At 33.7% G+C, this 17493-nt stretch overlaps 3 protein-coding genes and 1 pseudogene across 4 annotated transcripts; 3 read left to right on the top strand and 1 right to left on the bottom strand.

Annotated features, from left to right (window-relative positions):
• Positions 1–819: 819 nt before the first annotated feature.
• LOC115721397 (subtilisin-like protease SBT4.6) lies at positions 820–3784 on the top strand (annotated as a pseudogene).
• Positions 3785–3849: 65 nt separating this feature from the next.
• LOC115721398 (probable 3-hydroxyisobutyrate dehydrogenase-like 3, mitochondrial) lies at positions 3850–5073 on the top strand. The gene has a single exon (XM_030650683.2). The coding sequence runs from the start codon at positions 3977–3979 to the stop codon at positions 4895–4897; it is 921 nt and encodes a 306-aa protein (XP_030506543.2). The 5' UTR covers positions 3850–3976; the 3' UTR covers positions 4898–5073.
• A 181-nt stretch (positions 5074–5254) lies between these two features.
• On the top strand, positions 5255–10029 carry LOC133035054 (ABC transporter G family member 29-like). Of its 2 annotated transcripts, XM_061110711.1 has the most exons (3): positions 5255–5475; positions 9493–9603; positions 9686–10029. In XM_061110711.1, exons 2-3 carry the CDS (start codon positions 9546–9548, stop codon positions 10006–10008), a joined length of 381 nt encoding a protein of 126 aa, XP_060966694.1. In that variant the 5' UTR covers positions 5255–5475; positions 9493–9545; the 3' UTR covers positions 10009–10029. The 2 variants fall into 2 exon arrangements, with proteins under 2 accessions (XP_060966694.1, XP_060966695.1); XM_061110712.1 differs by lacking the exon at positions 5255–5475 and having other exon boundaries at positions 9004–9603.
• On the bottom strand, positions 6006–7693 carry LOC115711327 (uncharacterized). Its single transcript, XM_061109506.1, has 3 exons — positions 6802–7693; positions 6306–6710; positions 6006–6220 (listed from the first exon to the last, which is right to left on the bottom strand). Exons 1-3 carry the CDS (start codon positions 7691–7693, stop codon positions 6108–6110), a joined length of 1410 nt encoding a protein of 469 aa, XP_060965489.1. The 3' UTR covers positions 6006–6107.
• Positions 10030–17493: the final 7464 nt, after the last annotated feature.

The following is a 17493-nucleotide window of genomic DNA, read 5'->3' as shown; positions in this document are numbered from 1 at the left end:
AATTTTACAATTATCAATTAAAAGTTACAGATTAAAAAAAACATAAAAAAAAAAACCTTTTAGGTCTTAAAATCGTATTGAGCCAGCACCAAGTACACCAGTTTTTTTTTTTTTTTGGTAAATGCACTTCAGTTATTTGCCAGATGCAAATATTACAGAGTTTTTGGTCTGTCATATAGCTTATTGCTGGAGTATTTATTTATTTATCTATTTTGTGGCTGTCGTCATTAAATATTTTACCATGTCACCGATGCCAAATGTAGAATCTCAACTCTTTTTCTTTTATTATTGACAGGTTACATGGAAACGAACAATGACTACCAACTTCCATGCTTATCCCAAAGGGTGGTTTATGGAATAGAAGGATTACTTTATGTCTTTATTCTTTTTTGAACAAAAATAGCAATCTCAATAAATTTACTAATAATCCCATTGATATTTATTTTCCATACAACATATTCATATACCATTATGGAAAACAAATTTGGGTACCTTATGACATATGTATATGATGTTATGGCATGAAATCTTCTAATATAGTTTTTGTTTTTGCACCATTTTTAAGTAAAAGAATTCTCAGTTCTGTCAAATTATTCTGAGGCATGGGAAAGTATGGAATTCTTCTGTTTCACTATTTGCTCTGCATTTTCATCCTCACAGTGAGGTTTTCATGCAATGCTATTAGTAGTGATGAAGATAGAAAGGCAAGCGTATATCGATAACTAAATAAAAGAATTATATAGCATCCAATAATTAATCTTATTAATATCATCTGAATTTACATTTTCTTTTGTTGAAATGCCATGATTTTACAGGTCTATATTGTGTACATGGGGGCACTTCAACATAAGCTGTACTCATCACCAACTTCTCATCACATTAGTATGCTACAAAGTGTTCTTGAGGGAAGGTAGTAATGTAGATAAATATGTTCATGTAGTCTTTTTTTTCTTTTAAATGTCTTTTCTACTAATTAATTTTATATATGTTATAGTACTTCTGTTGAGAATTCCTTAGTTCGAAGTTACAAAAGGAGTTTCAATGGATTTGCAGCAAAACTTACTGAAAAAGAGAGAATGAATCTTGCCAGTAAGTAATCCAACAACCTTGTAAAGTAAGCCAATATTGTTTTATTTACTCTAAAACCATAATTGGCAGGTAGGCAAGACATAGTTTCAATCTTCCCCAATAAAATACTTCATACTCAAACAACAAGATCTTGGGATTTCATGGGTTTACACGAGACAACGAGTCGAATTCCTACTGTGGAGAGTGATACTATAGTTGGTGTTATTGACACTGGAATTTGGCCTGAATCAGAAAGCTTTAGTGATGAAGGTTTTGGTCCACCTCCCAAGAAATGGAAAGGTGCATGTCAAGGAGGAAAAAATTTCACCTGCAACAAGTATTTTCCTATTCATTTCATTGAAAAATTCTTGCTTACATAAACCATACATGTACCATTAGGAAGTTCCTTGAGAGAAAAGTTTTTGACATTTGTATTTGTCTATTCCTTTACCAATGTCTTAGAGATGTTGAGATTCTATGAAGTCTTGATTTTGTTGTAGCAAGATCATTGGAGCTCGGTATTATCCATCTGTCACAGAAGATGAATCTGCAAGAGATAGTGAGGGTCATGGAAGCCATACGGCCTCCACAGCTGCTGGGAACAATGTAAAAAATGTCAGTTTCTATGGACTAAAAGAAGGCATTGCAAGAGGAGGAGTTCCCTCTGCAAGAATTGCTGCTTATAAAGTCTGCAGCCCAACAGGGTGCTATTCAGAAGCTATGTTGGCAGCTTTTGACGACGCTATTGCTGATGGTGTCGACATCATTACCATATCAATGTCATCTCCAATGCTAGAAACACTTGAGCTTGATCCAATCTCCATTGGTGCTTTCCATGCAATGAAGAAAGGGATATTAACCACAAACTCAGCAGGAAACAGTGGCCCGTTTCTTCAAACTTTGACAAGCGTTGCGCCTTGGTTGATGACAGTAGCAGCTAGTACTACAGATCAACAAATCATAGACAAGATTGTTCTTGGAAATGGAACAACTATAATTGTGTGTCTTATTCTCTTTTCCATTTAGATGTTTTGGTTTGGCTTTCTTGTCATGCATTTTCATAGTTTAATTTTACACTCAGGGGAGTGCTGTCAATACTTTTAGACTAAATGGAACAAATTTTCCTCTAGTACATGGAAAAGACGCTTCAAGAAATTGCTCCAATTTGATGGCCGGGTAACTTTTCAAACTCATTTGATCATTTTCACTTAGTAAAACTTCTTATGAGAATATTGATAATAAGGGAAAGAAAGGTGTGCATTTGTAGGTTGTGCAATAATGGGTGCCTAGACAATAATTTAGTAAAGGGAAAGATTGTGTTGTGTGATTCGATTAAAGGAATCGGTGAGGCCTATAAAGCTGGTGCACTTGGTTGCATTGTGTACAATGATGCTTTAAATGGCGCTTCCTCTGTTGTACCGTTCCCTGCATCAACTTTGACACATGGAGATTATACATCAATCTTGTCCTACATAAGTTCTACAAAGTATGTTTTATTGCTTTACCTTTTAGTCTGATAATTAACTGTTCTTGGTTCACTGAGTTCTCTTAAACAAGGCAAAACCATTCTTCTTTTCACAGAGATCCTCGAGCAATGATATTAAAAAGTGAAGTAACAAGGGATTCTAGTGCTCCTACTGTTGCTTCCTTCTCTTCTAGAGGGCCAAATGTTATTATACCAGATATTCTAAAGGTTCATGCTGTTCTATCACCTTGTCAATTTTTCTTTTAAGAGTAGCATTTTAATTATTTCCTCGTGTTCAAATACTTGCAGCCAGATATAAGTGCCCCAGGAGTAAATATATTGGCTGCATATTCACTTGAAACTCCACCTTCAACATTTTTCAATGATAAACGGCGTGTAAAATACACAGTTGAATCTGGAACCTCCATGTCTTGTCCCCATGTTGCTGGAGCAGCTGCCTATGTTAAAACATTTCACCCTGACTGGTCTTCTTCAGCTATTAAATCCTCTCTTATGACTACAGGTACTACTACTACTACTTATCATATAGTGCTCTTCTCTATGATTACACACACCTGACATCTCAACTTAACCAAATCCTTCTCTTTTTCTGGTGGCTGCAGCTTCTGTCATGCACAATACAGGAAATCCCAGTGGAGAATTTGGTTATGGTTCTGGCCATGTCAACCCTGTACAAGCTATAAACCCTGGACTAGTGTATGAAGCTTTAGAAGACGACTACATAAAGTTTCTCTGCAACATTGGTTTTGATGAGAATAAAGTTAGGCTTATATCAGGTGATAACAGTAGTTGCACCAATGGTTCAGAAAAAGGATCACCAAAGGATCTCAATTACCCTTCAATGATTGCCAGAGTCCCAGTCAACAAGCCATTTAAAATTAAGTTTCAGAGAAGAGTTAAGAATGTTGGTGAAGCAAACTCAATTTACAAGGCTAAAATCTCATCAACATCTCTTATTGGTATAAAAGTAGTGCCTGAAATTCTTTCTTTCAAGTCACTGAATGAGGAAAAGTCTTTTAGTGTGATTGTTGAAGGAGGTGGTTTGACAAATATAAATCTATGGTTTCTGCGTCATTGGTATGGTCTGATAATACTCATACCGTTAGAAGTCCCATTGTGTTGCACAACATATAGAAGATTCAATTTAAAATTTTGTCATTTCAATTTATAATTACATCAATTTATCAATAATTTGTTTTCATTACCTATGAATTTCGTCTAATTATATTAAGAAACAAAAAGTTAATTAAGTCCCTAAATTAACTGTCCAAATTTTCAAGATAAATAGCACACACTGTACACCCATAAGATCGTAACCCAAAAATCAGAGCCAAAATTACTGAACTCTGAACTTTGAACTCCAAACTCAGAAATATCACCAGATTTGATCAACTAATTTCAGCGTCCTCTGCCTCTCTACCCATGACAACCCCTTACCCAAATCCCATCACCCCTGCCAAAACCCGTATCGGCTGGATCGGTATCGGCGTAATGGGCGCCGCCATGGCCTCTCGCCTCCTCTCCGCCGGTTACTCTCTGACCGTTTACGCACGCAACCCTTCCAAATCCCTCTCCCTCGAATCTCAAGGCGCCCAACTTTCTAATTCCCCGGTCGAACTCGCTCGCTCCACAGATGTTGTTTTCACAATGCTGGGGCTCCCCTCAGATGTTAGGTCGATTGTCTTAGAGAACAATGGCGTTCTGTCCGGTCTCAATCCCAACTGCGTCACCGTAGACATGACTAGCAGCCACCCTGTACTTGCCCGAGAGATATTCGCGGCGGCGCGTGAGAAGAATTGCTGGTCTGTAGATGCCCCAGTATCTGGGGGCGACATTGGCGCCAGGGAAGGGAGATTAGCTATACTTGCAGGCGGTGAACGTGGCGTTGTTGAGTGGCTCTCACCTTTGTTTGACATCATGGGAAAGGTTACTTACGTGGGCACTGCCGGTTCCGGGCAGAGTTGCAAGATAGGAAATCAGATCGTTGTTGGGGCAAATTTGATTGGTTTGAGCGAAGGTTTGGTGTTTGCAGAGCGAGCCGGGTTGGATACGAGACAGTTTATGGAGGCGGTGAGAGGTGGGGCGGCAGGATCAATGGTGATGGAGTTGTTTGGCGAGAGGGTTATTGAAAGAGATTTCAGGCCTGGTGGATTTGCTGAGTATATGGTGAAGGATTTGGGGATGGGTGTTGATGTTGTGGAAGAAGATGATCATGAGAGAGTGGTGGCTTTGCCTGGGGCTGCATTGTGTAAGCAGTTGTTTTCTGGGATGGTGGCTAATGGTGATGGAAAACTTGGTACTCAAGGACTTATCACAGTAATAGAAAGGATCAATGGAAAATGAGACCTATTACGTGATGATGATAAGACAGGCTTTGGAATCTAGTTGATTTGTTGTATGTTGGTTCTCTCTTTGAACATAGTTTACTTTTGCTATGACTTTTGTGTAACCAAGATGTATGTTTATTATTTCATACGTTCTTCTTCAATAATAAAATAAGTATGTACAGTTTATATAAACATATATTTATATAAGCAGATTTTGAGGCGTAGTAAGGTTGATCAACAATTGGTAGCTTTCAACTGCGTGATTTCATTGATTTGTATATGCGTGTGTTATGCTATTGACTTCCATGAAGAAATGTGCTTGATTTGTCTCACTATTTGACACGAACACCCCAAAAAAAAATGAGTTGTATTATAAAAAATGTGAGCCCTTTGTTAGAGCCAGCATGTTCTAGCAATGAGAATTATTCTTGATTACAAGTTTCTGTCCATGTTGTGATTCTATATAATCATGCATGTGTTTCAGCAAAATCATAGGAGTTCGGCTCTGTTCATTCAATAAAATTATGAAACAGATTTTGCAAGAGATAGAAAAGGTCATGCAGCCATACAGCTACAACAGCCACTGGGGACAATGTAAGACATGCAAGCTTTTATAGACTAGAGAAAATATATGTATATGTATTTGGTGCATTGTAGGAGGTGTGATGAAGCTTGCCTTGACAGAGATTTAGTCAAGGGAAATGTTAGGTCTATGAAGCTTGCCTTGTGATTCATTTTCTGGAATCAGTGAGGTCTATGAAGTTGGTGCACTTGGCTGCATTGCAATGAATGATAGAACCTAAGATATTTCTCCTGTTGTCCCTTTCTTTGCATTAAGCCAATCAATCTATAGAGTAATATTGTCCTACCCAATGTTTAAAAAAACGCAAATGAGCCTTGAGGCGTTTTTTTTTTGTAAGGCTAGGCGTAAGCCTCGAGGCGTATGAGGCGTAAGCCTCAAAAATTAATAGAATCAATACTTTTAGAGCACTTAAGAATAAATAAACTGTCACATAAATTTCAAACATACCATAAAATATCTCATAAAAATAATAACCATAAAATGTCTCATAAAATTCAAACATACCTAAAGATATGTCTCATAAAACTCAAACTAGAATAAAGATAATTATGTTTCTAGAATTAGAATTCTAAATTCTACTATCCTAGAACATATTTGACTCATAAAACTCGAACTAAAGCATTGATGGAACATGCAATGATGATTAGAAATCCTCAAATTCATCGTCACCATCCTCATCGCCACCACCCTCATTGCCACCATCAATATCCTTCCATTCATCCTCATCTATGTCTACTACTAGTCTCTGTCGCTTTCCTAAGAAAAAAATTACAAACTAATCAATATTTGAAATAAGTAATATATATGATATAAGCTAAACCAATAATAAGAGTTTACGAACCCGCTCTTGAACTAGATTCTGGAGCACTTGTATGATTTTGGTTTAATTGGGTCAATTCCAATCTCTCAAGCTCCTTATCACTTAGCCTTTGCACATTTTCATTTTCGTTATCACCAATGATCCATTCATCATCAGATGGCAAATCATCAAGCAACAAAGCATCATCTTCATTTGACGGTGGAGATGCCAACCTCAAATATCTATCTTTCAATCTTTTGTTGAACATTATATATACCAAAGAATGCATTCTTTGGGTAGTCAATCGATTTCTTTTTTTTGTATGAACTTGATTGAAAGTGCTCCAATTTCGCTCGCATCCTGATGCCGAGCAAGTAAGACCTAATACTTTGATGGCAAATTTTTGTAACTCTGGCGTGCCATCTCCATATTGAGTCCACCAATCCACTAAAATTGGACATTAAAAGAATAAATATTTTAGAAAACATGCTATGAAATTTTCCAAAAGCATTAGTAAAAGATTTAGACATTTAATTACCTGGTGATCGTTTTTCAAATGTCTGTTTAGCTTGGGTAAATCCAAAGAAGCCTTCCTTGTTGTGAAAAATGCTACATTGAAGGTCAGCTTTTTCTCTTTCTTTGGGATCTGGGATAAGTCTGTCCATACAATGAAACAAACCCAACTTGACCTCTGGATGGTTGGAAAAATCTTCTGCATAATGACAGCGGGGATTCAAATAGTAGGCAGCGGCATGCAAATGTCGATGTAATTGAAATTCCCATTTCTCATCAATGATTTCCCATATCTCCTTGTAATCTTTTTCTTCTCCACCCAAATTATTTGCTATCTTTTCCTTCGCCTTATCCATTGCATTATAGAGAAATCCCATAGCCGGTTCCTTATCACCATCAACTAACCTTAGCACTTCAACTAAAGGACTTGTGGTCCTAATAGCATAAATCACACTTGGCCAAAAGTTCTTGTCCTTCAAAACTGTTTTTCTTGCTTCTTTTCCATCTGGTTTAGCTGCCCAAGGACACTCTATCCACTCTTCAGAAGTAAACATAGCCTCCAAAGGTTGTCTCACTTGATAAATGCTTTGTAGTGTAAGAAATGCAGTTGCAAATCTAGTGGCAGCAGGTCTTACAATGTCTCTTTTGGCAAATTTTCTCATCATGTCTAGGACCAATTGATGATTGTAAATATACTTGCTCAATTTTTTTGCTTTACTCAAAGCAGTTGCATGTTGTGGCAACTCTCCAATTCTTTCAAGCATCAAATCAATACAGTATGCAGCACATGGAGTCCAATAGAGATGCTTTCTTTTCTCCATCAATAATGTACCCGCCGCTTTGTAGGCACTAGCATTATCAGTAACCACTTGAACAACAAGATGCTCTCCAATTTCTTCAATAACGTCATCCAACATTTTAAACAACTTTTCTGCATTTTTACTAAATGAGGAGGCATCAATACTTTTCAAAAACACAGTGCCCTTAGGATTGTTGATCAAGATGTTAAGTATGCTTCAATTTCTACCGTCGGACCATCCATCAGACATTATTGAAACTCCCGTTGATGGCCATGTCTTTTTAATATCCTCAACTATAAAGGTTCGTAGTCTTTATCTCCTCCTTCAATATCCAAGTCCTAAGCTCATACATACTAGGAGGTTTCAATCCCCTACCATAATTTCCAATCGAGCGACACATATTGATAAAGGAAGGACTCTTAGCCAAATGAAAAGGCAAAGCATTCTCATTGAAACACCTCCCAATGTCCATGCAAACATTATCACACATTTCTTTCTCATTTTTGGGAGTTATATGGATATTTTCAGCGGCTGTCCTATCAATACCATCACACACAAACCTATCAATTGGTCTTCTTACACCTCTAGCAGACACGGGAGCACTAGTCTTAGTGTAATAAGATCCCGACTCAACCATCTCTTCGAATTTCATTTGAGCCACACGCTTTTCTAATGTTTTTTTTGTTTCAAGAGCTCCACAAATTCATTCTTAACTTCTTCAGGAACCTCCTTACATGGTGCAACACCTTTCCTAGTGTGAGCAAGGTGTTGTTTCAACCTTGCAACACCACCCGTAATAAGCTTTCTACAATATTTACACTCCATGTAAATATAATTTTTCTTGTTTTCAGCATTTCCACCCGAAGTATCAACTTCAACACCATGCTTCCAAGCCGGATCTTTTCTATTTCCAAGACTATTATTATTATTACCATCAACACTACCGGTGCCACTAGCTCCTCCAACACCAAAGCTACTCAATTTTGATTTTCTATTCATTTTCTTATCTACACAAAACAAAGTAACAACTAAATAATAAATCACCACCTAATTAATGAACCTAAGAACAACTAAATAAATATGACTTATGAATTAAAAAAAAAACTAAATGATATCTAAATGTTTACCTATGGAACAAAGAAAAGGCAGCAGCAACTAACTCGGACAAGGCAGCAGCAAAACCAGCAAGGTTTTTTTTTTTTTTTCTGTGATGAGAAGAGGGAAAAGGCAGCAGCAAGGTGAACTCGTGGAGGAAGACATTGAAAATGGAGGAGCAAGCAGTGAGAAGGAAGGCAGGGGAAGGCAGGGACAGGGGCAGCAAGGTGAACTCGTGCTTCTGTGAAGAAGAAGCAGGCTTTTTTTTTTATCGTGGGAAGGCAGGGGCAGGGGCAGCTGTTGGTGTGTGCTGCTGTGAAGAAAGAGAGCTGCTATGAAGAAGAAAAAACTAGGGTTTTATTTTTAAGTTTTATTTGGGCTCACTTAAGTATTTTATTGGGCTTTTTTATTAATGTGTATTGGGCTTTTTTAAAGTTTTTCAAGTCTTTTAAATTAGGCAGCAGAAAACTAAATTTAAAATACCAATTTGGGCCTTTTTTTAGGGCTGAAATAGCCCATTTCACACACAAAATTTGAGGCGCACGCCTCTTACGCCTCAACGCCTCACGCCTCAACTCAACGCCTCACCACATGAGGCGTACGCCTCACTTCTTCTCAGCAAGGCGCACGCCTTGAGGCACTGTTCAAACAGGCGCGCCTCAAAAACGCCTTTTTAAACATTGGTCCTACCTTAATTGAACTATGTATATGTATGGTTGTATATATCCTTTAATCTAATAACTTTTCCTCACAAGCCAAAAAGAAATTGCTGATGAAGTTTGCTATCCTCATCAAGTAATGCTACAATTTTTCTTTTGCAGACATCCTCAAGCAACCATTCTAAGAAGTAAAGTCATAACAGATTTTTCAGCTTATGTTGCTTCCTTCTCTTTTTCGTGGGCCGAATTTGATTACGCCAGATATTCTAAAAGGTAACTTTATATCGTTCATCAACTTTCTAAATCTCATTGCATTTCAATTTTCCTTGGATTATTATGCACAAATTTGTTACAGCCAAACATAATTGCACCTGGTTTAAATTCTTGGTCTTTATCCCAAGACCAAGAATTCCAAAGTGGTGGATCTGGTATTATTGGATTTGCCCAATGGCATGGACTGTGTACGGATTGATTGTGTCACAGTATGGTGATGTTGAAGACACGATCAAAGTGCCTGGAATGACATTTGAACCCACCATCAACTGGTACATAGAAGACCGTTTTGGGTACAACCCAGATTTTATGGGACCAGTTGCTGCTGTTCTTATTGGCTTCACAGCCTTCTTCGCTTTCATGTTTACTTACTGCATCAAGACACTCAATTTCCAAATGAGATAGAAATAGTAACCCAAACATTCTTTATCCCAAACACTCAATTTCGTAGGTATTTGGTCATTAAGTGTCAAGTTAATAACTATGTGGCAGTCTCTAATTGGTTGAGGTCATTAATTTTTTTTATTTCAAAATTAATTTAAATATAATAATAAGAAAATGACGAGTGGATAATAACTTACACTTAACAGTTTCTTACGGAAGATCTAGAAATTTAACTTAGGTATGATTATCGTCAAAAATTAAACTTAAATATTTATTTACAACTGAGAGTTAAAATTAGATATTTACGCCGCAAGTTACTCTAACTTATATCACATTTGAAAATTATGTATTTAAAGTGAATAAATTACATGTGGGAGTATAGACCAAAATGAAGATGTTTCTAGTTGTTAGAATTTGTTACAATACTCATTTATAATGTTTAAATGAACATTGAGATGTTTGGGAATGAGTTGGCTCGAAGAGGAGAATTGAAACTCAAAAATGGTGTGCTAAAACTGTCCCAGGCAACATGTCACCTAAACTTGTGTTGGAAGATTTTCGATGTTTTATTGATATATAGTTTGCGGTTATCACTCCAAATGACATATCGACTGGAACCATTTTATGAGAATATATTGGGAATTTAGTGGGGGACGTTTCTAGTGTCAAAGTCAACGTTTGAAACTCTATTTATTTCCCTATTACAACTCATACCAAACATGGGCATGTGTGACAAATGAGAATTCTTAACTCTATACAAAGAGGTCTAAGGTTCTCATGGTGATTCTTCTTCTTCTTCTTCTTCTTCTTCTTCTTTATAGTGATGTCAACACAGTGGAAGATAATTGTGATTATATGCTTCAAAAGTTAATGTCCCTTGATTCATCAGTGTATTCGATTTGCACTGATGTGATAGTCAGCGATAAAGTTTACTTATACCTTGGATAAGTGTTATGTTCTTTCTAGAACATTTGCAAAGTATGTTAGTATCGAATGCATGGAGTATACATTGGACTGGGACCGATATTGTTCTTGGTAAAGATATTAAAATCTTACTGTTGTATCTTTCTAAATCAATATCACTGGATGATCTTAGATCAAAAGATCTTAATCCTGACATTGTGAGGTTCGATCTCAAGAGTGTTATTTGTGTTCTTTGAGTTGTTAGTTAAAGCCTACCATTTAGTTCGGGTCAAACGTACAGTTTGGGAACATGATAGTACAATTGAGTGGGAGCGCTAATCATAGATATGGAATCTATAGCTTCTATCTGGACATAGAAGTGAAATGATGATTTCCTTCGAGCTTGGCTTAATAAAGATAAATGGAAGAGCTCTTATTTCAGTGATTATATTAGTTTACTGAAATATCATTTATAGGAAGCTAAGTGTTTTAAGGATAAAATACATTGAGGGGTAAAATGGTAAATTTATTCCTACTCGGTGTAAATCATTTATAGAGGATCTTTGATTATTGGGATTAGAACGATGGTTAAATTTTCATAGCATATTTATATCGTGGAACATATAGAGCGTTCTATATGATTGAGAGTGTATTCAATTTCAAATCTATAGTGGTGCAAGGAGGAATTAATAAGTTAGAGAATTTACTTGGTAAATTCTAGATCTGCTTATTGGAAGTTCGGTTATATAGGCCCATGGTCCTCGTACTAGTTGAGACAATACTTCTTGTAAGACTCGGTTAATTGATTTTAATTAATCAATTATAATTCTAAAATTAGACTATGTCTTATTTATGAATTTTTACTAAGCTAGGGCTTAATTGTGAAGAAAAGAGGTTTAATGGTTTGTTTGTTAATTAAAATACTTTATTAAGTCTAATTAATAAATATATTAAATGACAATTTTATTTGATAATTAATTTTAATTATTAAATAAATAGTTTTGGTATTTAAGTGGTTGAATTAGAAAATATGGCATTTGTGAAAGAATAAGATAAATAGTTGAAAAATGGTAAATTTACAAGTGGTGGGCCAACATCCTATGGCTGACCACTTAAGCATGATTTTACCATTTATTTATCAATTTTTTAATGTCAAATAATTCAAACCTAAACCTAGAAGGACTCCTATGAATAGATAGTGATGGACTCAAATTGAAACATGATAGCAGTTGATGCACTTAAGTCTTTCAGTCAAAATTTAGGCCTTCTCTCTTTTCTCTATTTCGAATCCTTTTCTCTCTTCTGAATTCGAATCCTATAGTGATTGAGTACATGTCCACGCATAGCAAATTGGTACTCAATCATAGTGTGTAAGACTGTGAAGAATCCAATCAACTGAAGGAGAATCAGGCTCAGATCTTGGTGATACTCTGCTACAGAAAGGATACAAGGGTTAGAGATCTGAGTGGAAGGAGTCATTTAATTCCACTGCAACCAATGTAAGGTTTCTTGAACTTTATATGTGTTTAAATTCCATTGTTTTAGAAATTCATATTTAGGATGTTAAATAACATACATGGTAGTAAATCTAGATCTTGGTAAAATAATCCCCAACAAGAGCATCATGTTCCTTTTATAGTGTTTCAACTAGGGCTTAGGGCTGAGTTATATGGATTAAAAAAGAATAAAATATTAGACAAAAATAACTCTAAGGCCGGCCATATAGGACCAATCTCTAGTTACAATTTTGCTACTTTTCCAACCACTTATTCTTCTTTCAATAATACCATATTTTCCTATTCAATCCTATAAATGCGAAAACTATTTATTTAATAATTATAATTAATTATCAAATAAAATTGTCATTTATATTATTTAATAATTAGACCATAGAAAGTCTCTTAATTAATAAATTGACCCTAAAACCTCTTTTCTTCACAATTAAGCCATTGCTTAGTGAAAATTCTTAAATAAGACATAGTCTAATTTTAGAATTGTAATTGATTAATTAAAATCAATTGACTGAGTCTGCAAGCAGTATTATCTCGAGTAGTGGGGGGACCATAGACCTATATAACCGAGCTTTCAATAAGTAGATCTAGAATTTTACCAAGTAAATTATCTAATTTATTAATTTCGTCTTGTGCCACTATAGATTTGGAATTGAATAGCACTCTCAATTACATAGAAGGCATTAATACCACTATATAGATACATTATAATTATCTATTGTTACAATCTTAATAGTCAAAGATCCTCTATAGATGATCTACACTGAATAGGGACAAATTTACTGTTCTACCCTTCAATGTATTTTATCCTTAAAACACTTAGCCACCTATAAATGATACTTCTATAAACTAATATAATTACTGAAATGAGACCTCAATCATTTATTTCTATTCAGCCAAGCTCGAAGGTTAGCATCGTTTCACTTCTAAATACTTATAGAAGTGATAGATTCTATATCTATGATTAGCGCTCTCACTCAATTGAACTACCATGTTTCCAAGATGTAAATATCTGCCAGAACCATTGGTTAGCATCCACGAACAACTTGAAGAACATAAATAATACAACTAAGTTGAACCTAACCATATCAGGATTAAGATCCATAGACCTAAGATCAACCATTGATATTGACTTAGAAAGATATAACGGTAAGTTTATGATATCTTATTCAAGATCAATATCGGTCTCTTTCAATGTATACACCCATACATCCGATACTGGTAAACTTTGCCAATGCCCTGGAAATGACATAACACTTATCCAAAGTGTAAGTATACCTTATCGCTGATTATCATGTCAGTCTAAATGTAGTGAACTGACAAATCATGAGAATTAAACTTTTAAACATATAATCCTGATTGTATTCAACTGTGCTGACGACACTATAATCATGAATAAATATATATATTTATATATGTTTTGGACTTAATAGAATTTATACATTAAACATAATCATGAAATAAATCATGTGAACTATGTAAAATAAAAGCGATTTCTGATCTTGTATAAATTAGTAAATCTGATTATATTGAAATGAGTTTTATTTAGGGCACAAACCCCAACAGGACCCCAGACCCGTACTTGGATCCCAGACTCGGACCCATACTTGGACCTCAGACCCGAGCCCCGAGGTCTAGGTTCAGGGACAGGGTTTGAGTTTCGGATTTGGGTACGGTGTTTGGAGTTGGGGTCCAAGTTTGGGTCATGGCTGGGGGTCCAAGTTCGGGTCCAAGTCGAGGGTCTTGGTTTGGGTTTGGGTTTAGGGTCAAGGTCCGGATTCAGGTCCTAGTCTGAGTTTGCGCCCAGGGTTCAGGTTCGGGTTTGGGTCCCGGTCCGGGGTTTGGGTTCATGTTCGCGTTCAGGGTCGAGTTTGAATTCGAGTCTGGGGTTCGCTCTGAGTCCAAGTTAAGGTTTGAGTCCGGGGTCTGGGTTCGGGTCTAGGTCCGGGTCCAAGGTCCAAGGTTGGGGTCGGGACCGGGGTTAACCTTAGATCTTTTGTAAATATTATAATACAAGCTAATATGGATAATTTGTTATGTATTTAATAATTAATACGACTCACTATATTAAAAATTATGGTCGTAATAATTAATATAATATATTATTTTATGGGCATTTTACATAAATGTATACATTTTCTTAAATAATTACAAAAAATGTGCAAAAAAACACAATTTTAAAAATGTACACATTTGAAAACATATTTACAAAAATTCATACAAATTCTTAATTAAATTATAATAGATATATTGATGAGTCAACCTACTATATTTAGATTTGTATAACCATTTTTATGACTAATTTATATGGTATTAATGAGTAAGCCTACTAATTAACAAAATTTGTATATCAATAATTAAAAAACATAATAAGATACTAATAATAAACAATAAATTTTGTATATATCATACAAATCACGTCAACAACATAAATAAAATATTTTTAAAATTTATTTATATTAATTTTACCCTTTTGCTATTTTATGGACAAATTAATAGGTATGTCGATTTTTAAAAATAATAAATTTTGATCATATTTTAATTAAAAAGATCATTATCAAATTTGAAATGATATTATCAAATTTATTCACCGTGTTTATTTATATTAGGACTGTTGTTTTTTTTTCTTTTGTTTTTTTTTTTTGGTGTTTTTTATTATGTTTTGTTGTGCATCGTACTGTAATATTTTTTTAATATTATTTATTTATTTTTAGTGTTTTTTTTTTTAAATTTATATATGGTTTTGTTAAACTTAATGGGTTGTTTTTGTTTATTTTTTTAATGTATTTTTTCGCTCTTTATTATTAATTTAAAATTGTTTATTATTTTCAATCGTTTATTATTTTTTTATGTTTTATATTTAAAATATTACATCTGTATATTTTTAATAAACCATCTTTTCATCGATGTTATTGTTTTGTTTATTTTTTGGTTTTTTTTTTCATGTGTGTATTTTAAGTACTTTTCATATAAATTTATTCATCGTGTTTATTTTCATGTGTTTATTTATATTAGGACTGTTGTTTTTTTGTGGTGTTTCTTATTATGTTTTGTTGTGTATTGTAATATTTTTAATGTTATTTATTTGTTTCTAGTGTTTTTTTTTTTTTAAAAAAAATATATATGTTTTTGCTAAATTTAATGGGTTGTTTTTGTTTATTTTTTTAATGTATTTTTTTCGCTCTTTATTATTAATTTAAAACTGTTTATTATTTTCAATCGTTAGTTATTTTTTTTATTATGTTTTATATTTAAAATATTACATGTATATTTTTAATAAACTATCTTCTCATTGATGTTATTGTTTTGTTTATTTTTGGTTTTTTTTTTCATGTGTGTATTTTAAAAATATATCATATATTAATTTTATTTAAACATATATATCTTGATCATATGTTGATTTTAAAATCTACCCTATAATGATATGTTATTAAAATGGCTCTAAATTAATATGGACCCTTTTGCTATTCCTAGTGCAAATACATAGACTAGTGGAAATATCGATTTTTAAAAATCTACTAATAATGATATTGGACACAGTTAAACAAAAAAATCATGATTATATATGTATTGAATTTTAAAAATATTCCATACAATTATTATGTCGATTTTGGACGTGATTTGTATGATTAATACAAATTTTATCGTTTATTAGTAGTATCTGATTATGTTTTGTAAATATTTTTTTTGAAATAAAGATTGCATCTTTCATTAAAGCAAATCAACTAACAAAATAGCTTTCAAACCAGAAGGGAAAAACCCCTTACTGGAAATATGATCAGGACATGAACCAGAAGAACGAGCTAACCAGTTAGTCGCTTGGTTCCCAGATCGTTTAACAAACTGAACTGAAACATGAAAATTAGAAAAGGACCGTAAAAGATTAATAAAATCCGAAATAATAAGACCAAGATGAGAAAGAATGTGGCTCTTGCTATTGATAACATTAACCAACACAAGACAATCCGACTCCAAAATCACCGTTGTAGGACAAAAGTCCTCAATAGTCCTGCTTTCTCCTCAGCAGGATTTAACCCAACTCAAAGACTCCTTCATGGACAACGCCTCATCAACATATTTTTGTAAATATTAATATATAATTTTGTTAATTAGTAGGCTTACTCATTAATACCATATAAATTAGTCATAAAAATAGTTACACAAATCTAATTATAATAAGTTGACTCATTAATATATCTATTATAATTAAATTAAGAATTTGTATGAATCTATGTAAATATGTTTTTAAATCGGTACATTTTTAAAATTGTATTTTTTTGCACATTTTTTGTAATAAAATTATTTTTATTGTATACTAATAAAAAACCCCTTATTTTATCCAAATATATTGTTATTTGTTATTTAATACAATACGACCCTTAGCCTACTAAACAAGCTCAAATTATATAAATATATATTGTTGTAGTATTTATTTAACATTTTTATTGGTCCTTGTATTTTATATTACTGTAAAATTGTAATGTATCTTGTTTTTCTTTTATTAATGTGTAACATTTCTAATAGAATGTTGATCAAGCCAACCCACTTATAAGGTTAAAATCCTATCAAATGAGAATAGTGCCTAAAGTTCTTTCTTTCTTTTAAGTTACTGAAATGAAGAGAAGTCTTTTGTTGAATTGTTGTTATTGCTAAAGGTGGTGGTTTATCAACAAAAAAGGGAAAAAAGGGTGATAATAATGTTAAATTAACTATTTTATTTTGAAAGAATAGTTAAAAGGTACTATTAGTATCTAATACTTTCTTCTCTTCGGTGTCATATTGTTATTAATATAATAAAATATTAAGTCACATATAACTTAAAGTAACTTTTAAAAAATATTACTAACTAATTTTAAAATACCACCTAAATACTAAGCATTATTAATATTTAATAACAATGCTATTTGAATATAATAGCTGTACAAATATTGTCTGAAAATTAGGCTTGTGTGTCTTACATTGGTGGGGAGCACAATGTTTAGATTTTGGGCAAACAGTTTCATGCAATTTAATGATTTCACAAGTCGAGGTACAATGATGCCAAATGTTACTTGAGCCTTACAATTTTGGTTTAAATATTCAACCTTTACCC

Source organism: Cannabis sativa, chromosome 2, assembly GCF_029168945.1.
Source record: "Cannabis sativa cultivar Pink pepper isolate KNU-18-1 chromosome 2, ASM2916894v1, whole genome shotgun sequence".
NCBI lineage: Eukaryota > Viridiplantae > Streptophyta > Magnoliopsida > Rosales > Cannabaceae > Cannabis > Cannabis sativa.
This window is presented reverse-complemented; position numbering and strand designations above follow the sequence as displayed.